Source organism: Neoarius graeffei, chromosome 1 (assembly GCF_027579695.1).
Source record: "Neoarius graeffei isolate fNeoGra1 chromosome 1, fNeoGra1.pri, whole genome shotgun sequence".
Taxonomy (NCBI): Eukaryota; Metazoa; Chordata; class Actinopteri; order Siluriformes; family Ariidae; genus Neoarius; species Neoarius graeffei.
In genome coordinates this window covers 51,454,936-51,478,357 of record NC_083569.1, presented here as the reverse complement: position 1 = coordinate 51,478,357, position 23,422 = coordinate 51,454,936, and the positions used below count along the sequence as shown (strand labels likewise).

The 23,422-nt window shown below is 41.2% G+C and overlaps 1 protein-coding gene across 2 annotated transcripts in view; it reads left to right on the top strand.

Moving 5' to 3' along the window:
* The window catches only part of eml3 (EMAP like 3), a 96,147-nt gene that overhangs the window by 46,656 nt on the left and 26,069 nt on the right, over nucleotides 1-23,422 (top strand). Inside the window, exons 3-12 of one of the 2 annotated variants that reach the window (XM_060933884.1) lie at nucleotides 3-126; nucleotides 1,264-1,719; nucleotides 7,783-7,899; nucleotides 10,219-10,247; nucleotides 12,293-12,322; nucleotides 15,799-15,919; nucleotides 16,027-16,176; nucleotides 17,544-17,613; nucleotides 20,642-20,752; nucleotides 20,849-20,944. In XM_060933884.1, coding sequence (XP_060789867.1) covers nucleotides 3-126; nucleotides 1,264-1,719; nucleotides 7,783-7,899; nucleotides 10,219-10,247; nucleotides 12,293-12,322; nucleotides 15,799-15,919; nucleotides 16,027-16,176; nucleotides 17,544-17,613; nucleotides 20,642-20,752; nucleotides 20,849-20,944 — 1,304 coding nt within the window. The remainder of the gene's footprint in view (nucleotides 1-2; nucleotides 127-1,263; nucleotides 1,720-7,782; nucleotides 7,900-10,218; nucleotides 10,248-12,292; nucleotides 12,323-15,798; nucleotides 15,920-16,026; nucleotides 16,177-17,543; nucleotides 17,614-20,641; nucleotides 20,753-20,848; nucleotides 20,945-23,422) is intronic. The other variant, XM_060933892.1, reaches the window with a different exon arrangement.

The following is a 23,422-nucleotide window of genomic DNA, read 5'->3' as shown; positions in this document are numbered from 1 at the left end:
AGTGAACCCTGGTGCAGCTCGGATGTTAAATCAGTCTTTCTGCATTGATGGGTTCTCCAAACCGTACAGACACTCCACCAGTTCTCTGGATGGACTGCACCACACACCCGACAGGTATCAGTGCAGGTACGTCTGTATACTTCTTGAACCATATTAGAAGAACTGTATTTTGTCTACCAGAGTGGTTTATTATGAAACAGAATTGACAGCCAATATGTATTTATGAACCATCTTTATTCTTTAAAATGTGGAATATACTTTAATCAAAAACCACTAACTTTAAATGTATAGGATATTCATTGTGGGGCGGCACGGTGGTGTAGTGGTTAGCGCTGTCGCCTCACAGCAAGAAGGTTCGGGATCGAGCCCCGTGGCCGGCGAGGGCCTTTCTGTGCGGAGTTTGCATGTTGTCCACGTGGGTTTCCTCCGGGTGCTCCGGTTTCCCCCGCAGTCCAAAGTTAGGTTGCAGGTTAGGTTAACTGGTGACTCTAAATTGACCGTAGGTGTGAATGTGAGTGTGAATGGTTGTCTGTGTCTATGTGTCAGCCCTGTGATGACCTGGCGACTTGTCCAGGGTGTACCCTGCCTTTCACCCGTAGTCAGCTGGGATAGGCTCCAGCTTGCCTGCAACCCTGTAGAACAGGATAAAGCGGCTAGAGATAATGAGATGAGATGAGGATATTCATTGCAAAAGAGACTGAATCGCTTTGCATGATTCAGTTGATCAGCAGACGGGATATGACAAAGCTTCTTTCTGTAATGCCTCCCTGGAGATACAAGTTCCTCAAGTTGTGAGAAATGCAGTTTTCCCACCCACACATTTGGCTCAACAAAGAAAGAGTCCAGTATTCTTTGGCACACTCGGACCTTAGGACAACTGAGCAACCTTTCTGTTTCAGAATTGCTTGGTTTGTAAGAACGTTAGGAGTATTTCATGGTCCTGTTATTTAGTGTAACAGTCCCTGAGCCATATTCAGTCTTGCATGTAAGGAAAACAGTTATACAGTTAGCTGAGAAGTTTCTTGTTCACATTGGTGGACCTGAATTATACTTTTAGGAGGTTTTATTTTCTCTAAAATATTTTAGATTGAACTGGGAACAACTTTAAAGTTTTTTTTTTCTTGCAATAATATTCAGTTTTCTGTTTTAAAAATGATTTTTCAAGGGCTTCAAGGGCTACAGCCCTCAAGATGTTTTGATGGTTTTCAATGCAAAAGATGATGTTTTTTTGCTTGTATTCCTCTTGATTGTGTGTGTCTTCAGCCCTGTTTCAAACTCAGCTGAAAACGGAGAGGGCAGTAAAGCTCACTCCATCCCCAGCCTGAAAACAGGCACTAGTGAAAAGGCCACACAAACTGAACCCTGGAAACCAGATCCTGAGAGGAGACCTTTGGCCCTCACCAGGGCCTCCAAGAGTCTTTCTCTGTCGGACGCACTTCCCGAAGGGGTCTCGCTCATGGACGAGGCCCTGCACAAAGCTCAGCAAGAGAGTCAGGAGGAAGAAGACAATGAAGAGAAGGACAAAAGCTGGCACTCTAAAGTAGAGGAGACCATCCAGCGCACGACGATCAAAAGTCTCCAACAACAACACAGCAGAAGCAGCGAAGAAAGCCAAGGCTCGGCCCCTCAGACCCCAACTTCCAGTTCTCCAGCGCCACCTAAAGAGCCGATACACGGTGGACCCCTTTCTCCCATTCTGGAGGGCGAGAAGAAACTGCTGTGCGTTAAACCAACCATCAAACCAGTCTCTTTCCATACTTGCATGACCTTCCTGCTTTGGCTATGTTCAAACTCTAACCCTATCACTTGCGCTACTGCTCTAATGATTAATACCTCCATATGCCTCCTTTTTCCAAGATGCAACTTAAGCCTTTGGTGAAGAACAGTCTGAAGGAATGTTATATTTGAGGGATGAAGAATTGAAGGGTATTGAAGACAAATCCTATAATATTTAGAGTCTTGGGTTAGAGTTGGGGATTAGTGTTAAGCCAAGCCTTTTTTTTTTCTTTTTTAGTGTAAGCCTATTACTGTGTACGAGCGAGGTCAAATATAGTGTATATAATCAATTGGAAGCCAAATTGCAAGTCTCTCTAGTGTTGTAAAAAAAATTTTGAATAACCTTTTTCTAAACTGAAACTTTGGACTTATTATAAGGTTCTGACAATTTGGTGATTCTAAGATATTAAGCTTCTAAAGTTTTGAGCAGTAAAACTTTCCAGCTTAATTTTTCTTTTACTTTTAAAGCAATATTTTGGAGTAAACTCTTCTCACATATACAGTACCAGTCAGAAGATTGGACAAACCTTCTCATTCATAGGATTTTTTTTAAATTTGGACTATTTTCTACATTGTAGAACAATACTGAAGACATCAAAACTGTGAAATAACACATGGAACATATATATATATATGTTATTTACCAGTTGGGAGGTCCGTATCGTGAAATAGCGTGAACGAGGTCTTGAAAGTACTGAGCGAGGCCCTCTGGGCCGAGGTCAGTATTCAAGGCCGAGGTCACGGTATTTCACCATACGGACCGACCTTAAGCTGGTAAATAATATATTTATTTTTTCTTTACCAAATTCTAACAGAAAATGAGAGCGCCCGAAAGGGAAAACCGAGCCGAGTCGCCATTTTGAATCCTCATTCACGGCTGTAATGCAAATGGCTTCCTCCTCGGTATACAAGTGCACTTCCATGGCAGGAAAAAAAACTACATTTTGCCGCCTATGTAGTCCCCTATTTATACAAAATTGAGTCATTCAGGATTCAGCCATGTTTTTGCTCAGTGTTAGCAAGTTACAAGTTTTTAGCTTTCTCCTGAAATGTTTTATTTTATTTCTTTTTACTCAGAGTAGTAAAACTCGCTTTCGCTGTGAACACTGTCGTTATCGCCATCCATGCTGTAAAATTAATGCTATTCTCCTGAGAAATGCTGGCAAAAATTTATAAGATTTTTGATAATCTTATAAATAAATCTTATTTTTAAAAAAAGATAAATGTTGAAAAAAATGCTACTATGTTTGTTGTTGTGAACGAGGGAGTCGCCAGAGGTCCATAACTGGGGTCTGTATCATAGGATACGGACCTGCTCGCCAGCCAATCAGAGTGCAGGATTTGATGGAAACCGGACCGCAAAAAAAAAAATGGAATTATGTGGTAAACAAAAAAAAAAATACAATATGTTTGATATTTAAGATTCTTTACAGTAGCCAGCGTTTACCTTGATGACGTTTTGTACACTATTAGCATTATCTTAACCAGCTTCATGAGGTAGTCACCTGGAATGCTTTTCAGTTAACAGTTGTGCCTCGTCAAAAAGTAATTAGTGCAATTTCTTGCCTTCTTAATGCATTTGAGATCAAACAGTAAATAGTAAATGATAAAAATACAGTAAATAGCCCTATTCCACAACTGTAGTAATCCATATTATGTCAAGAAGCGCTCAACTAAGTAAAGAGAAACGACATCCATCATTACATTAAGACATGAAGTGACTTTTAATTAATAAAAATAAAGAAAAAACATTGAATTAGAAGGTGTGTCCAAACTTTTGACTGGTACTGTACTTTGTTTGCATGTAAATATCGTATAGCATCTAACTTTAGCTCACTTTTGCCAAAGAAGTCTCACAGAACCTTATAATTTCCAGTTCTGGACGTATAGCATGCAATCTTGAGAAAACACTTCCTGTTCGATTCCATGTAAACTTTAAAAAAAGTAATAAAAAGCTTTACGTCGGAAGATTGAATGCATGTCATTAGATCACATATTAACACATTATATTAGACGCTGCTTGGCATTAGGTTTTAGCCGAGATGATGCCAATGCTTACTGCCAGTTTTAAAGTTGTTTATGGTAAGCAATGCAGGGTTGAATGAGATGGTTTTTGGCTTCACTGTAGCGTTGAGTAACATGTGTGAAGGATTAGGATATGTGGAAAACGTGACTAGAATTGGTAGCGTTTACGCACTAATTCAATGATGAGTGACGCCGCAGGTTAGATTGAAAGTTTACTGCAGAATATAGAGCGAGTGAGGTCATTGCTCAAGTCTGAATTGGTCAGAGGAAGGAAGTCGTTGTTAGAGTGTTTATAGTATAGCTGTTTGGCTGAACAAATACTTATCCCACATTTGCAAATTTGCCAACGAGAGAATGAAGTGTTTATAGCACATTTGCGTCTTGGACTGGTTTCTGCAAAAGTGGCACAAACTTTTGCACAACTGAAAATCTTGGGAATGACTGTACACTAACCTAATCAAATGAAATGTATCTAATCGAGTATGTTTTATAAATTCTTTGGTGCATTGAATTTCCTGCTCTGTTTTTCTGCATGAAGGTTTCTGGGTGATCTTTCTGTGAATGAATTTGTGTGTGTGTGTGAGAGTGTGTGCACGTGTTTTTATATACTACTGAGGACCAAATGTCCCCACAAGGATAGTAAAATCTGATAAATTCCACCTTGTGGGGACATTCGGATGGTCCCCATAAGGAAATTGCTGTTGTGTTGTTTTTCTTTTTTTAAACAAAAATTGAAAAAAATAAAAGAGCCAAAAAGTTTCCTTTTTGTTACTGAGGTTAAGGTTGGGGTTAGGTTTAGGTGCAGGCACAGCATTAATTAACTGCAATAATAATTATGTCAATGGAAGGTCCTCACAGGGATAGTGAGATAAACGCGCGTGTGTGTGTAGTCTTACATAGAGCAAGTTCTTATCCCCTTTAATATGTTTTTATGTAAATAAAATGCATTATGCACGATAAATAAACGAAGATCTTAAAATGGTAGATTTTAGAAGTTCATATAAACTTTGCTTTGCGCAGAAAGACTGCCTGAACATCAACATGTCACTTAATTAGATTTATTAGATTGCTTGTTGTTAGGTTTCCTCAGACATCATGACGGCCAGTATAGGGCTGATTATGACAAATGCGGCGATGAAAGATATAAGTTTTGGCTCAGTTGCAGTGTTGAGAGATGTGTGTGTGAAGAATTAGGCTGAATGGAAAATGTGACTGTTTGAGATCTCAGTGGCAAGTGACGCTGCAGGGCAGATCGAGAGTTAACTACAGAATATAGAGCAGGTGAGCTCATCGCTCGCCAATACAAAAGTACAATGGGAAGGAGAAAAAAAGAGAGGTAAAAGAAAGTGAAGAGGAACAGGCAGGGTATTATGGGTGTATCAGAAGAAAAAAGAAAGGAAAGAAATAAAACACACTGATGCACTTATACACATCTCTCAAAGCATTATAGACTCCAGATAATGAACCCATAACTTTGCAGACTTTAAACTGCAGTGTAGGTTGTGGTTTCATCTGTAAGTGACAGTTGTCATAGCATGATTTGTTAAGGAACGTATAAAGTTTCATTTAATAGCAATGACAATTTTGGACAGCTGTATTGAGAAAAACAAAACAAAACTCTGAATGTGATGGACAAGGGTCGATGCGCCATCAGCAAAGTTTCACTTCCCTGTTTGGTCAGGACCGCTGTTGTTTCCTGTTTCATATTTCTTAAATTGGAGAGTGTATGACTCTTAGAGGAACAGGAAATGGGGTGTGTGTGAGAGGGGAAAAAAAACGTTCAATTCACGCACCCACACACACAGCGCATTCAGTATGTTAGTGCTGAAACAAAGCGAATGCTTTTTAGTGTTATGCTCCTCTTTTGTGTCAGAGGAAGTGTTTTAAGCCATAAGCACTCTAGTGTTTTGATTGGTGGTGGTGGTGTGTGTGTGTGTGTGTGTGTGTGTGTGTGTTTTGGATTAACCTTATAGAGAAACCAATTTGTGCTTTGAAAAAAAAAATCATCTCAAATTTTATTTAATGCTTTAAATCCATATAGCTTGTGACAATCCACGTACAGTGCCTTGCAAAAGTATTCATCCCCCTTGGTGTTTGTCCTGTTTTGTCGCATTACAAGCTGGAATTAAAATGGATTTTTGGGGGGTTAGCACCATTTGATTTACACAACATGCCTACCACTTTAAAGGTGCACATGATTGATTGATTTATTTATTTTTATTGTGACACAAACAATAATTAAGATGAAAAAATAGAAATCTGGAGTGTGCATAAGTATTCACCCCTTTTCATATGAAGCCCCTAAATAAGAGCTGCTCCAACCAATTCACTTCATAAGTCACATAATTAGTTGATTAAGATCCACCTGTGTGCAATCAAAGTGTCACATGATCTGTCACATGATGTCTGTATAAATCAACCTGTTCTAGAAGGACCCTGACTCTGCAACACTACTAAGCAAGCAACATGAAAACCAAGGAGCCTCCAAACAGGTCAGAGACAAAGTTGTGGAGAAGTATAGATCAGGGTTGGGTTATAAAAAATATCCCAAACTCTGAATATCCCAGGGAGCACCATTAAATCCATTATAGCAAAATGGAACGGATATGGCACCACTACAAACCTGACAAGAGAAGGCCGCCAACCAAAACTCACAGACCGGGCAAGGAGGGCATTAATCAGAGATGCAACAAAGACACCAAAGATAACACTGAAGGAGCTGCAAAGATCCGCAGTGGAGATGGGAGTATCTGTCCTTAGGACCACTTTAAGCCGTACACTCCACAGAGCAGGGCTTTATGGAAGAGTGGCCAGAAAAAAGTCATTGCTTAAGAAAACACATTTGGAGTTTGCCCAACAGCATGTGGAAGACTCCCCAAACACATGGAAGAAGATTCTCTGGTCAAATGAGACCAGAGAATGCATGTTCTCCCCGTATCTGCATGGGTTTCCTCCGGGTGCTCCGGTTTCCCCCACAATCCAAAGACACGCAGTTAGGTTGACGTGGGGCGGCGTTGGGCTGAGGTGCCCTTGAGCAAGGTACCGAACCCCTGACTGCTCCCCGGGCGCTCTGAGCTGCCCACTGCTCTGGGTGTGTGTTCACTGCTTCAGATGGGTTAAATGCAGAGGATGAATTTCACTGTGCTTGAAGTGTGCATGTGATGAATAAAGGGTTCTTCTTAAAACATGTTTGGAATTTGCCCAGCAGCATATGGCAGACTCCCCAAACACATGGAAGAAGATTCTCTGGTCAAATGAGACTAAAATTGAACTTTTTGGCTATCAGGGGAAACGCCATGTGTGGTGCAAACCCAACACCATTCCTGCAGTGAAGCATGGTGGTGGCAACATCATGCTGTGGGGATGTTTTTCATCTGCAGGGACAGGAAAGCTGGTCAGGACTGAAGGAAAGGTGGATGGCACTAAATACAGGGCAATTCTGGAGGAAAACCTGTTTGAGACTGGGACAAAGGTTTACGTTCCAGTAGGACAATGACCCTAAACATACTGCTAAAGCTGCACTGGCTGTACACCAACGCAACCCATCTAACTTGAAGGAGTTGGAGCAGTTTTGCCTTGAGCAATGGGCAAAAATCCCAGTGGCTAGATGTGCTAAGCTAATAGAGAGAGCCCCAAGAGACTTGCAGCTGTAATTGTAGCAAAAGGTGGCTCTATAAAGTATTGACTTTGGGGGCGGTGAATACCTATGCACACTCCTCCAGATTTCTGTTTTTTCATCGTAATTATTGTTTGTGTCACAATAAAAAGACAATGTGCACCTTTAAAGTGGTAGGCATGTTGTGTAAATCAAATGGTGCTAATCCCCCCCAAATCCATTTTAATTCCAGCTTGTAATGTGACAAAACAGGACAAACACCACGGGGGGTGAATACTTTTGCAAGGCACTGTAGCTGCAGCGATTACAGAAATGATTTTTCTGCCCCTTAAATCAGGCATCTCACAGACTCTTGTTGTGTCCAGGGAACGGAGGAACAGTGAGAAAGTGGGTAAGGACATGTCGGACAAATCCAAACAGCGAATGCCTAAAAAAGCAGCATCATCAGCCAACCTGCTGACCCGATCTCCGAGCCTTGAGGGGTGAGTGAGTTTAACGTTCATCTTTCATCCTGGACTGTTTCTTTTACAAACATGGACCATTTCCAAACACAGTAATTGTCCACAGGCTATTAGTAGGTCCTTTTCTCTTGGCAGTGCTTAGAAAAAACTCATGATAGCTTTATGTTGCTCTGAAAGAAACGGACATGGATTATATAAATCCGGCTCTTTTGTATGCTCTCATCAATTCTATGGGCTGTAATCATGTTCTTTAGCACTGAGCTCCTTGCTTTATGATGGATGTTGTGGTGGAACTGTTCAGTAAACTCTGGGAAGAATTCTAATAATGTGTATTATTGGAATTTTTTTTTTTGCTGAAGTCTCAGTGGGAATGTGGGTTTCTAATTATAACTATTAGGAAAAACAGTTCTGTTTCCTTATTGTTTATGAATGAATTCATCGCTCGATTATAATTACATGCTACATTTACTAGCGCATAATGAAAAAAAACAGATGAAAAAATAAATAAAACTGCATTATTTCTGGATCAAACCCAATTAGAGTAGAGAAAAGGAACTTGCTGAAGATCTACAGGTTGTAATAATATACGCACTTTACTCGTGGATTTGAAATGCAGTAGTTTTTATGAGTAACTTTCTTTCATCTTCATCTCAGAGCAAGCAATAGTGCATGTGTCTGTGAAGATTCTCAATCATCCAGGTCATAGTAAACTGTGGGTGGTAGAAATGGGCAACTGGACTTGCTTGAAGATTCTTGAAAACGTTTCACCTCTCGTCCGAAAGGCTTCCTCAGTTCTGTCTGACTAATAGGGAGTATCAGATATTTATCCTCTCCTGGATCAGAATCAGAATTCTGATGACCAGCTCATCTAAGGTGTCATTGAGGCATCATGTTGGTGTGGGTCACTGGAGGCTGGGTGTGAACGGCGAGTCATTAGGGTGATCAAAGGATTGTCCGTTAGGGTGATCAATGGCAATCTGACTCTCTCTGTCCTCCTGTGAGTCACTGAAAACAGCTGGATCCTGGCGTACACCCAGCCGTCTGGGAAGAGTGTCCAATGGAGCACTTGCATGTGACGTCACAGCCGATCCAGATTGTGACAGACGCCATCTTGTCGGTCAAACGCCATATTTCCGCCTTCTACTTCTACTTCTGGTTCTACTTCTACCTTTTCTTCTGGAAAACCCTACTATATACAATTCTACTACAACGGCTGTGGCTACAAGTTCTCCCTACCTGTGCACGTTTTTTGTTTTTTGTGTGTATTTTTGCGTGTTGTTCGTCTGTACCGGACTTCAATATCCACTACAGCCGTATGGACTTACTGGACATTGGTTTCCAGCAGAAAATGACGGTTTGTAGCGATTTCCATCACATGCACAACATTCCGGACGAGATAGCGAGACCAGCGGGGTCTCCGTGGATTGTTATTGGAAGCAAAGCGAAGGAGGCGGCGCCGGTAGCAGAAGCAAAAGCGAGGCTGCAGGCAGAGCCGGCCTGTTGACTAAGCTCAGAAAACAGCCACTCAAATCTCCACTGCCAAGCCTCTACCTCTCCAACGCCAGATCCATGGTAAACAGCACGGACGATTTGGAATTACAGCTGGAATTACCTTATTCTATTCTATAATCGGCTGGTCAGTGCTATACTCAATACTTAAGTGACTTACCCATCCAATGAGGATTCTTGTTTACAAGATGCCACATCTGAGTCGCTGACAAATCCTGAATTTCTGTAAAGATAACTGTCCAGATATTTATAAGCACGCAGTGCTTCACCACTGAACAGCGAGGGAAAGTTGATGAGGTAATTATACACGTCTGGGTATTCCGCTGGCAGTTCAACATCCGGTCGTGAAAACTCCGTCCGGTAAGCCATAAGGGTCACAAATCTGTAGGTCGTTTATTTTAGACATATATCTAGTTATCTGTTCATTAGAAAAATGAGCCGTGTAGTCTGTCGGTTGAAATTGATCCATTCTGTACACGAGTGCAGCAGTATTCAGCGGTGTTTTTTACCGACAAGATGGCGGTTGTGTACTTTCCGGTCACGTGACTGCAAGATCTCTATACCGCCTTGTAGATGGTTGACAAATGATGTAGACCCCCACCTCTGTTCAGTGATGGCTGTTCCTGTGAGTCACTTTAGTGCATGATTGTTGCAAATATCAAGATGTTTTTGCCCTGAGCTTTAGAAGCCTATTGCATTTTAACATGTGGCAACATGAAAGATGATGAGGTTCCCACAGACTTTTTAAAGGATGTTCAAGTCATATTGTGCAACTGACCACTAATAAAATTCCTTTCTTTCTTTCTTTCTTGTTTGCGTCTGTTTTAATAGGCGAGCTAAAGACCTCCTCTCCAGCACAGGTAATAAAACATCTCTTTCCTCACATTCTCATAAACACTCCAGCACTTTCTTTCTTTCTTTTTCTTTTTTGCCTGTCTGAATCCTGATCCAATTCTGTTCATCTGCAATCAAATCCAACTCCAAACACATAAACACGCACGCACGCACACACAGTGCGCAAAATGAATTCATGTGTGCGTCGGGAACATTCAAACCTCTCTACTTGCATTCCATTAGGTAAAAATGGTGGTTAGAGAACTGCTTTAGCCTCGTCATTGTTAATGCAATAGGCGTACATATTTCTCTGACTGATATATCATCCCCAAATGAATTTTCACAGCAGTGTTCCTTGGCAAATCAAACAAAGGAAACGCTTTATGGTTTAAAAATACTAAGCTGTCGCGGTCCTTCACGAGCATTTAAATCTTAACGCTGCACTGCAGTGAAAATAATGAAACGAAAACTTATTTTATATAGTTTAGGGTTAAACGTGACTAAATCTTGAACTCGCAGGAATTGCTCGTATTTTGTTTTTAGGAGGAAAAAGTTCTTTGTATTGGCGATGCTTTAAAAAAAAACCTTCTGGATAATTTTAGCTTACTCTGAAAGAAACTCGACACAACTTGTAAGATGCAAGTCAGATCCGTCTTTCCAGTGTAAAAGAAATAAAAATCACGGTTGCAGGAAAAGAAGTTTAGACGTGTGCATGCGTGTGTATACACATAGACACATCGACACACAAACACTTGCTGCAGATGTAGACACAGGAGAGCTTGTTAGTGTTCTGTGCCACGGCTGGAAGTTCACTCAGCGTGGTTAGCTGCATTACCACACGACTCTAAACTCTGACAGGAATGATGAATGTCCTCTTTCCTCTGCTTCAAGAACTAGAAACTCATGGGAGATGTTTATTCTCCTCACTATTTTTGAATACATCAGGTCATCTCAGTATGTCTGCTGCCTGATTCCTGAAATGCAAGTAGAATAAATAAAGAGTCAGTAAACCAGCAAACCAGGAACCTTTTTTTCTTTTCTTTTCTTTTCTTTTTTGGACTCGGACTGATGTTTCTATTGGATTACTTATCAAATTCCTGTGAAAACAGACACTGGACCAAATTTCCCCACATGCACTAAGCACAGTTTAGGATGAGGATTAGGATGCACTATGTATAGATATTCTCTACTTTTTACTGAAAATCCTTTTGGATTAAGCTGGGAGAATTGCACATCAGGGGCGGCACGGTGGTGTAGTGGTTAGCGCTGTTGCCTCACAGCAAGAAGGTCCGGGTTCGAGCCCCGTGGCCAGCAAGGGCCTTTCTGTGCGGAGTTTGCATGTTCTCCCCGTGTCCGCGTGGGTTTCCTCCGGGTGCTCCGGTTTCCCCCACAGTCCAAAGACATGCAGGTTAGGTTAACTGGTGACTCTAAATTGACCGTGAGTGTGAATGGTTGTCTGTGTCTATGTGTCAGCCCTGCGATGACCTGGCGACTTGTCCAGGGTGTACCCCGCCTTTCGCCCGTAGTCAGCTGGGATAGGCTCCAGCTTGCCTGCGACCCTGTAGAACAGGATAAAACGGCTAGAGATGATGAGATGAGATGAGCTGAATTGCACGTCATGAACAGTACAAGAGAAACACAAATTAACAACCCATGCGTCTCTTGAGATTATTTACAAAATCTCTTTTCTATACTTCACTTCCTTTTTACGCACTGTTGTTAAATGCTATGTATTCTGTGATCCATCCAGACAGATTAACATCATAAGTATGACTCAAAGCTAACCAACTCTGCTAAGCGCAAGAGCGGTTTTTGGCTTTTCACTTTTTATTGTCATAACATTGCACTGGACACAAATGGGATTTTGTACCCTGACTTCTTTAACAGGCCAGTAAGCATTGCGGTTCGAACAATTCTTCCTTTTGTGTCTGAATTGCGCTAGACAGTGTCACGGGGAAATTGCCGGAGAAATATCTGGGCCATGTTGCTGGCGCATGGCTAGGATCAGGTGGCTAATGGATTATGCTCTACAGACTTAACTATGTTTAACTTTGTAATTTCTGCCTTTCAGGATCCCAGGGGTCGAGGAGAGGAACACAGGGTAGGTGTTTCTGTTCTGCAGTTCACAATTATACACAGATTTACAGTCGTGTGCAAAAGTCTTAGGCACATGTAAAGAAATGCTGTCGACCAAAAATGGCTTAAAAATAATGAAATGAAATGTTTCAACATTAAACAATACTATAAACAGCATTAAACCATAATAAATGAAAGTCTGTATTTGGTGTGAGACGACCCTTTGCTTTATAAAAAAAAAAAAAAATCTATCTCAGGTACAGTGAGTGCAGTTTTATAAGGAAATGAGCTGTAGGTTTTACTGAGCATCTTACAGAAGCAGCCACAGTTCTTCTGGACACTTTGACTGTCTCACTCGCTTCTTCATTTTGCACCAAAACCCAGCAGCCTTCATTATGTTTTCTTCTTTAATCTGAAAAGTGCTCTCTTATGTAATATGCTGCTGCTCGGATGTAAACTTTTTTTTTCTGTAACGTTTTTGTACTGAACCGATAATGTCGACGTCATAAAATAGAAATCTATAACAAAGTTTGTATGGAAAAAAAAAATAGGGTGCCTAAAGACTTTTGCATACTACTGTAGTACCAGTAGAGCTGGAAGCACCTGAGTAAAGGTGCATTAGAAAGGCTAGGAAGTATGCAGCAGCATGCTGTCGTGTTAACATTCATCAATTGCACAATGAAGGTTGCTGCAGTCGAGCAGATAGTGATTTTTCTATTTCTGTACATATTCAAAACACGATGTCTGGAAATGTCACACTGCCAAGTGTTTAAAAAGGAAGTGCGTACAGCTGAACAACATGAATGCAGCACTAAAACAAAAGGAGATAACAAGCAAATCCAAGTAGCAAGGAGGACACCAAGAAAACACTCAGTGAGTCGTCTATCACAACAGACGTGATTCTGCAATCACGTGCACAGAACGAAGTGTTGTGACAAAATCGAACGAATGGCAAAAACAAGAAACAACCATTAGTGCTCAGGAGTTGGAGTGTTAATCATCTACTATCTGGAAAAGCTTTGACCAGCTCGTGTGCATATTGGCAGATGGTAGTTGATCAGACCAAGCTGGATTTTGAGCAGATTAGTGTCACAAAACAGCTGGTCAAGCTTAATTAAGGTTATTATCATTAATCAAATTTAATAATAATAATAGGGCGGGGCAGCATGGTGGTGTAGTGGTTAGCGCTGTCGCCTCACAGCAAGAAGGTCCGGGTTCGAGCCCAGCGGCTGACGAGGGCCTTTCTGTGTGGAGTTTGCATGTTCTCCCCGTGTCCGCGTGGGTTTCCTCCGGGTGCTCCGGTTTCCCCCACAGTCCAAAGACATGCAGGTTAGGTTAACTGGTGACTCTTAATTGACCGTAGGTGTGAATGTGAGTGTGAATGGTTGTCTGTGTCTATGTGTCAGCCCTGTGATGACCTGGTGACTTGTCCAGGGTGTACCCCGCCTCTCGCCTGTAGTCAGCTGGGATAGGCTCCAGCTTGCCTGCGACCCTGTAGAAGGATAAAGCGGCTAGAGATAATGGATGGATGGATAATAATAATCAAAGCCTTAACAATATAGCTAACATTTTCTTGTGTAAATCAGTAGGCAAGTTTGATACAGCTAGCGAAAATTAGACGACCTGTTTTTCAAAGCTGCTAGCAAGTTAATTAATATTAGGTTAACAATGTAAATAAAACTATTATTCACATTTGCTAGTGAGGTATATTACCTAACATTGGGCTAACTATTTAACAGTTAGTTATCCTCCACCCAAACCAAGTTTGGTGGGGGATATAGAAACGGGTTCTATCCGTCCGTCTGGTCATGTTTTTAGTTTCCGGGCCATATCTTTAAAACTGCTCAAGATATCTTCATGAAACTTTGTATACATATCAAGCAACATGTGAACTGGTGCCTTTTGCTATTTTGGATTTTTGAAAAACATATTTTTCAAATTTTTACATTAAAAAATAGATTTTGACTTCGTTTCTAAGAGCAATGTTCATTTCCGGAGCATATATCCAAAACTATTCATGATACGGATTTGAAACTTGGTATACATGCTAACAAGGTGATGTAGATGTGCCTTTTCATACTAAGAGATTTGAACATTTTTAATTTTTCATGTTTCCATGGAGGGCGGCACGGTGGTGTAGTGGTTAGCGCTGTCGCCTCACAGCAAGAAGGTCCTGGGTTCGAGCCCCGGGGCCGGCGAGGGCCTTTCTGTGTGGAGTTTGCATGTTCTCCCCGTGTCTGCGTGGGTTTCCTCCGGGTGCTCCGGTTTCCCCCACAGTCCAAAGACATGCAGGTTAGGTTAACTGGTGACTCTAAATTGACCGTAGGTGTGAATGTGAGTGTGAATGGTTGTCTGTGTCTATGTGTCAGCCCTGTGATGACCTGGCGACTTGTCCAGGGTGTACCCCGCCTTTCGCCCGTAGTCAGCTGGGATAGACTCCAGCTTGCCTGCGATCCTGTAGAACAGGATAAAGCGGCTACAGATAATGAGATGAGATGAGATGTTTCCATGGAAACAATTTCAGACTTAGTCTCTCAGGTTAGTCTTAGGTGTAGGTTTTGTTTCCGGAGCAGAACTTGAAAACTGAGTGGTATGGTCTTGAAAGTTGGTATATGTGTTGATGAAGTAATGTATATGTGCCGTTTGGTACTAAGAAATGTGAGAAATGTAAATTTTTAGCTCACCTGGACCAAAGGTCCGGTGGGTTTATGCCATGGGCTGCTGAGTTCAGTGTAAAGAGGTAGGGTTGGTTACCTGCAGCACAACTTGAAAAATGTGACAAATAATATCTTGAAACTTGGTATATAGTTGGTATATAGGGCGGGGGATATAGATGACTCTGTCTTCTTGTTATTCCATGAAATCGAGTCATACATGAGCTGATAACCAGCAAAATGCATAGCACCGAGTTGGCTCTAAGCCATGTATGACGAGACTGAGTGGAATAACTGTTTTATTTTATCCACTTTCACTGGCTTTTGAGAAACGGAGCATTTTTATTTTTATTTTTGGCAGATTTGATAAATAAAAACTTTATACAAAATGTCCGACAAAATAATTTCCGCTTAGAATGTAAACAAACCGGCAAAATGACAGTAGCAATTTGTGAAAAATGCTATAATAATAATTCTTGAAAAATAAAAAAAGATACATTCTTACCATCAAATACTTTTATTTTATTTATGTCAGGACTTTTATAAGACTGACTGACTCCATTTTGTTTGTTTTTTTCCATTTTAACAAGTAATTGATTCGATATTAAAATATATTTTGGTACAATGTTTCATTTTTCCTGTATTCTTAGAATAGATTTATAATTTAATAAAAACATAATTGAAAACATTTATTATTATTATTATTATTATTATTATTATTATTATTATGAACATAACTCTTATATTTTCATCTATTCTTATGCCAGTATGAGTATCATGTGATGTTTTTGTCATCTCGCCCATGTCAGAACTTCACTTAACTATTCCCTGTTTGATTGGATCCTAGGAGAGTCAATCAAAATGTTCATCCGTGGGCGGCCGATCACTATGTACATCCCTTCAAACATCCAGAACTATGGAGAACTTAAGATGGACCTTCCTTCAGAGAAGCTGGAACTGGATTGGGTGTATCCACTTTCAAATATGCTCCAGGGTCATCTTCACAATTTGCATGTTTATGAGAAATATCCATATTACAGTATAATCCAAATGAAATTCCTTGACCTGCTTCTAGCTATGGATATCGAGGACGTGACTGTAGGGGGAACTTGTACATGCTTCCATCAGGGGAGGCAGTGTATTTTATAGCCTGTGTAGTAGTTCTTTACCACGTCACCAGACAAACGCAGCGCTATTACCGTAAACACACAGACTGTGTGCGATGGTGAGTACGTAACATCAACAACCTTGCACACACAAAAAAGTAAACAAAAAATATACACCGATCAGCCATAACATTAAAACCACTGAGAGGTGAAGTGAATAACATTGATTATCTCAGTACAATGACACCTATCAAGGGGTGGGATATATTAGGCAGCAAGAGAACAGTCAGTTCTTGAAGTTGATGTGTTAGAAGGAAAAATGGGCAAGAGTAAGGATCTGAGCAACTTTGACAAGGGCCAGATTGTGATGGCGAGATGACTGGGTCTGAGCATCTCCAAAATGGCGCATCTTGTAGGGTGTTCCTGGTATGCAGTGGTTAGTACCTACCAAAAGTGGTCCAAAGAAGGACAACTGGTGAACCGGCGACAGGGTGATGGGTGTCGAAGGTTCATTGATTCACATGGGGCATGAAGGCTAACCCATATGGTCCAATCCCACAGAAGAGCTACTGTAGCACAATGTTATGGCTGATCGGTGTACATCTTGCTACAAGATAAAACGTTCTCTTTTTGGTTCCTCATGTTAATTCAATACACTAAACCCTGTTTACTATTAAGATGAATATTTAAAGAAAACTATACCCTGAAACATTGGATATGTTTATATTGAAATATTTGTGTTTAGCAATTCTCATGCTAATTTGTTGGTTGGTTTTGTATTTTAATTAAAATTTTTCTTGTCAGAAGTTAGCCATTTCATACCACACTGACATCACAGGATGACATTGCTAGTGCAATTACAATGACCTTTAATCCTTTCACCACTGCAGAACATTTTTTCCAGAAAGGGTTTCTGTACTACAGTGAGACTGGAATAGTGTTCTGCAGTGGTGACAGGGTTAATAGGAGAATAATTTTCAACTGTCTGAAACAGTCAGGTTTCTCTGTTAGCTTCTACAAGCAAACGCACAAACGTCAGAGACTTGTCTTGGCTAGTTGTAATGAATTAGATCTCATACATTACTGAGATGACAGGTTGATGCAATTGGTTGCAGTATTGGCATGAAATATGAAATCTTATCTGTCTGAGCAGAGTCTACAAATGAGGAGATGTGAGAGTTGGCTAAAGGACTAAAGTGCCGCTGCATCAGTGTATGTAGAGATGAAGCAAGAGCAGCTGTCTGCCAAAATGAAAATAGACCAACATGTTGATGAAAGAAATGCAAAAAAAAAGAAAAGTCATGTCAGAAGTGAATCATGAAATCAGTATTTTTGCCTAGTTGAAGATCACACATTAGATTATAAATATTGGTACGTGTTATTCAAGGTAGACGTTTCCTTTAAGTGTAGTTTTATATTGAATTTCTTTTTCTTTCTTTTTTTTGAAAAATCATATGCCATCTCTGTCATCTCTCTTGCACTGTAGCCTGGCAGTCCATCCAAATAAAGTGCTCATAGCATCTGGACAGACGGCAGGTGTGGATAAAGACGGCAAGGTAAGTTTGGAGTGATGCAAGTGGAACCAAATTGAACTGAACTGCAATGGTTTATTTCAATGGTTTATTGCAATGGTTTATTTATTTTTTTTAATCTGGGCCCTATTTTCTCATTTTTCGGGGGTCCAAATATTTACTAGGGACAAAAACAATTGAAATCAGTCCAATATTGTCAGACAACGGTGACAGCTGTTCAAAGCCCCACAAAGCTGCCCGATATGATTGGAGTGGTGGGCAAAGCTGTTGGCACTCAGACTGTGGACATTCAGAACTTTAACCACAAAATGGTTGTTATCTCGGAGCAGCTTTCAGCTTTGCAAGGAATACGTTTTTCGGAGATCAATTTGAATAGAATGGACAGATATGGACGAGCGGTGTGGACGTGCAAAGACTGCATCTGGAAAGACCAAACAATTCATATCTTATCGACATTCGGCACCCTGAGACAGCACCGGCCTTGGTTCAGGCCGTTGCTGAGGCAACATTTCCCCCGAAGGTCACTGCCAGGAGACTCTCTCGCATTCCTCGCATTCCTTCTCTAACTCTCCGCGGTCGCCATTTTTACCCCCAGTGTGACAAGCGGGTGCATGACCAGCACCTTCATGGCTGCAGGAGTGGACAGCTGCTTGCTTGCGCTGGATTACCTCCTCCCCTCCCCCCTTAGCCCTGATTCCCCCCCTCAAGTCCTGTGTTTAAAGTGTACTTGTGTTGTTGTGTGCTTATGTGCAAATGTTTTTTAAATGTTCCCACCAGGGCTTTGAACCAGAATTTTTTTCCTATTGGTTTGTTCCGAACAGAAACGGAATTTTAACGTTTCCGGTTTTGGGTTCCACCATTAAATAGACGTTCCCGAACCGGTTAGAACAAAAAAATTTCGTTCCCGGAATGGTTAATTACGTTCCCTGTCAGCTGTTTAACAAATGGCTATAAAGTTATGTCTCTGTCTCATCCAGCTTAAGCCAAATGTAGGCTAATTCTATTACAACCTTCATTAAATAAGACAAGAAATAATTCAAAACAATTATTATTTCAAATGTTGGCGATTTGGAAGTAGTGTGTTACCAAAGGCTAGTCAGGCCCTATAGAGGGCTACCGCATGACGTCACCGCGCCGCGAGATTTTGTTAAGCGCCATATTGGAAGAGCAAGTACACATCTATGCAAGTACATACATACATAAAACAAACTACACCTGAAATGTAGCCAGGGCCGGTTCTGCCCTAATCTGGACCCGGGTGCAACATCGCGCAACCCCCCCCCAAAAAAAAAAAAACACACCAGTCTAAATCAGGACAACCATCACATAACTATAACATTTTATATTAACTATTTTAACTAAATGGGCTATAATAAATAAGCCTGCAGGCAGCCACGGTGGGCTGCTTCAGAAAAGTAACCATTCAATGACAACTGAAAGCCTGCAGCCACGGCGGGCTGCCTCAGAAAAGTAGCCATTTGTCCTACCTTAAAACTCGTTTTGCATTTTCTGCCTCCTTTTTTGTATTTTCAACCCTCCGTTTATTTTCTTTCCTTTTCTGAAAACCCGATTTGTGTCCAGACATTTTGTTCTGCTACCAACGAACTAACTCGTCAGGTCTCGTCTCTCGAGCCCGCGATGATTCCCGTGGGAAGGGCAACAACTGATACATTTTTACAAACAGCCAATAGGGAGGTTGCATCGTTCAGGCTCTTCTTTGCTCAGACACTCAGTAATTCACTTATTATCACATGGAGACGTGATAGTAGTCCACCTTCCCGCTCTCTCCATTCAGTCAGCGAACGTCACACAGGAAGTGAACCCCAGCGGGTCATAGAAACTTGCGCAGGAGAAGAATGGCTTTTTTATTTGTAGGCTACGGAAACTTTGAGGAACGAAATAAAAACCAGTATTAACCGGTTACCATTATTTTTAATAAGCGTTTCTGTTCCGGAACATAAAAAATAATAAAGTTTCTGGTTTCGTTTCTGTTCCATGTGAAATAGAAAAAGTTCCCGGTTTTCGTTTTCGTTCCTTGAACCGGTTCAAAGCCCTGGTTCCCACACTGTACTCCTGACAGGAGCATGGGGGGTGGGGGGGTGTTCTTTTTTCCCTTATCTCTCCTCATGTTGTGTTTCCTTTTTATCTTTATCCCTGTCTTCCTGTCCTGTCTACCCTATGTCAATTGTATGTTGTATATGTACGGACAGGTTGACGACTAATTTCGCTGGTACATGTGACTAGTGACAATAAAGGGCATCATCATCATCAATATTGTGTTCGAATGCTATAACCAGCAATCCCAAAACGGCTATACGTTGTAATTCCATGGGTCAATCATCCGTGTCAAAGTAAACCACTTGCTTTGGCCACTGACAGACTCATAATGTTGTTATAAGTGTCTGACAACATGGACTGGATCCCTACAGAGATACAACTGTGTCTGTTTACCTCAGTAACTGTGCAGAAACAAAAGGGATCCTTTCCATGTTGTCAGACACTCATCCATATTGTCGTAATCAGCTAAATATTTGGGCATTACTTTGGAAATAGACTTCATCACAGATTCTGTGCGACGTCTTCGCTTGTAAACATCAGAAAACAGCCCTTATGTGATAATCAGCTACAGGCAGTAAATGTGGCACTGCATCAGAGACCGGAAGAAAAGAGAGATAAAACAATGAGTATAGAAGCAGCCATTTTCTCCAGTTTCTTTAGGTAAACAGACACAGTTGTATCTCTGTAGGGATCCTTTCCAAGTTGTCAGACACTTATTTAATAACATTGAGTCTGTCAGTGGTGAAAACAAGTGGTTTACTTTGACACGGATGATTGACCCACAGAATTTGTGGTTGCTGGTTATAACGTTCTAACTCAATACTGGACCGATTTCAATCGTTTTTGTCCCGAGTAAATATTTAGATCCAAAGAGATGGGAAAATAGGACCCAAGTTTAAAAAATCCAGGACTTTTCCTTTAATGTACTGGTGATTGCAACACACTTATTTCCTCTAGTCTCAGAACTGTGTATTCATCTGTGTTTGCTCACCAGTCTTTACAGCTGTTTGTACACATCTGGGACTCCACTACACTGACGACGCTGCAGCAGATTGGTCTGGGCACGTTCGAGCGAGGCATCGGATCTGTGGCCTTTTCGAGTGCGGTATGTATCATGTAACAGTCGTAACACTGAGACGATGGAAGCGAATATTTTTATGAATCTGTCAGGACGTTGTCATTATTGAATGTTTTGGCACAGGATGCTGGGACATTTCTGTGTGTGATTGATGATTCCAATGAGCACATGCTGTCTGTCTGGGACTGGAACAAAAACATCAAAATTGTTGAAGTAAAGGTATGTATATGTCCAAGCAAACCCATACAACATTCCCAGCGTTGTAGTTTGTTTGTTTTTTTTCCCCTTGGATATACTGTTCATATTATCACCTTTCAGTTATTTTCAGGTTATGTGCTACACCTCTTTAGGGAAAACAAAAACACCCACTTGTCAACAATTTTTATTTCAATCCTGTTAATTATCAGTATTGTGCAGTTTAAGTAACGCGCATTATTTTTGTAATATGTTATCAGTTACATGACAGCTTTTCCCCCTCTAATAGTAAATGAATCAGTTAAATATACAAACAGCTTCTCTATTTCAATCTTGGCATAAACATAGAAAAATGTCTTTTGGCTGCATCGTCTCAGAGGTTTTGACTTCCTCAAGAACTAGACCATTGCAGGTACCATGACAACGGTGTAAATATTTAAGCCGTGATATTATGTGAACGAGTATGGGGGTTAAAAGGAGTGGGCGTTCATTGAGCTAATTTTTCTTCATTGCTTTCTTTTTAGTAGTTTCACTTAGAGTTGTGGGAGTGTACTCAGCAGAGTGTAACCATTTGTCTTGCTATCCCTGCTCGCTGAGTGAATTTATAAGTAAGAAGACGTGATTTAATATTTCACTGGAAAACCAGTGTGCACATGCAAATCTGATAGCTTGTTCAACTTCTGGTAGAAGATCCATTTCTGAAGTGTGGTTGTAATTCTGCAGCTATTGAGCTGTGCACTCCAGAGAAGTTGTTAGTGGAGACTTGGACAGTTTAATTAGGCCTCCTTCCTGGATGCACAAGAAATCTACAGCCAGAATAAAATCGATTCTCAGGAAAAGACTGTCTGTGATTTCGCCAATTCTTCATGCATGGCAGGACAAACCCCCTGCGTTTACTGTACAGAATATTTGTGCTGGTAATAAAGATAATTTTATATATATATAAGCCCATTGCGAGGTCATATGAGGACAGATGTAAAGGTTTGCACGATTAATTATCACTGAAAAGCCATTTTCACAATGTGTCTGAGCAACAAAAGAATATGCGACAGTGTAATGTGTATTGCGTATTATAAAGAAGTCAACAAAAAAATTCATCAAAAGTGAGACGCACTTCCATTTCAACCGATGTTTCAATCCACACCAAGGTCATGAGAGACGTGAGTAATGCCTATAAAAATTCCAGGTGATTTTTGTTCAGGGCGGCACGGTGGTGTAGTGGTTAGCGCTGTCGCCTTACAGCAAGAAGGTCCGGGTTCGAGCCCCGTGGCCGGCGAGGGCCTTTTTGTGTGGAGTTTGCATGTTCTCCCCGTGTCCGCGTGGGTTTCCTCCGGGTGCTCCGGTTTCCCCCACAGTCCAAAGACATGCAGGTTAGGTTAACTGGTGACTCTAAATTGACCGTAGGTGTGAATGTGAGTGTGAATGGTTGTCTGTGTCTATGTGTCAGCCCTGTGATGACCTGGCGACTTGTCCAGGGTGTACCCCGCCTTTCGCCCGTAGTCAGCTGGGATAGGCTCCAGCTTGCCTGCGACCCTGTAGAACAGGATAAAGCGGCTAGAGATAATGAGATGAGATGAGATTTTTGTTCATGAACATAAGTGAAGCTCCATATAAAAACACTACCACAGGGTCCAAAATTAGCACCTGCCACTCATTAAATGCAAGTAAAAAAATCTGTGTTGGCAAATAAAATAAATAAGCTTTGTCACCACTGGCGGGTTGCTGAAATAGGCCTACACTTTCACTACGACACAAGTTGATTGGCTACGTTTCGTTCTATGGCCGGTTGAATATTTTGTCTGAAAATATTTTGGCTGGTAATTTTTTTTTCCCAGTTTACCAGCTATTGACAGATAGACGAAAAAGTTTGTTTTGGATCCTACTATCACTTTGTATAAACGTATTCATTCATTCATTCGTTCATTTTTCATTAGCTGGGTCATGGTGAGTCTAGAGTCTATCATAGGAACGTGGGAGCCTGGAGCTGTGATTACTATAGAGCCAAACAGAGAACAGGTGAACACAATCAGGTAACAGACCAGTGAAGGAACGGGGCAGAGACAGAAACAAGGAGAGACGTCACAGTAAACAACAGCATATGGAGAACCCAAAACAAACCACATGGCACGAAAGCAGTGCTTGCGGTGCTATGAAATGCTGTACACACAGAGAGCGAATTCATAACAACAGGGAGCAATAATAAACACGACTGTTCCATGATCCTCTGTTTCATATTGCAGTTTTACATTAGCTTTGCTGTGTGTATGTATATATGGGCCATTTTCAAGATAAAATTATGTGATAAACCTGACAGTTGTTTTATCTGGATTTTTTTTTTTTCAATAAAAGTGTCTGCTATGGGCAGCATGGTGGTGTAGTGGTTAGCGCTGTCGCCTCACAGCAAGAAGGTCCGGGTTCGAGCCCCGGGGCCGATGAGGGCCTTTCTGTGTGGAGTTTGCATGTTCTCCCCGTGTCCGCGTGGGTTTCCTCCGGGTGCTCCGG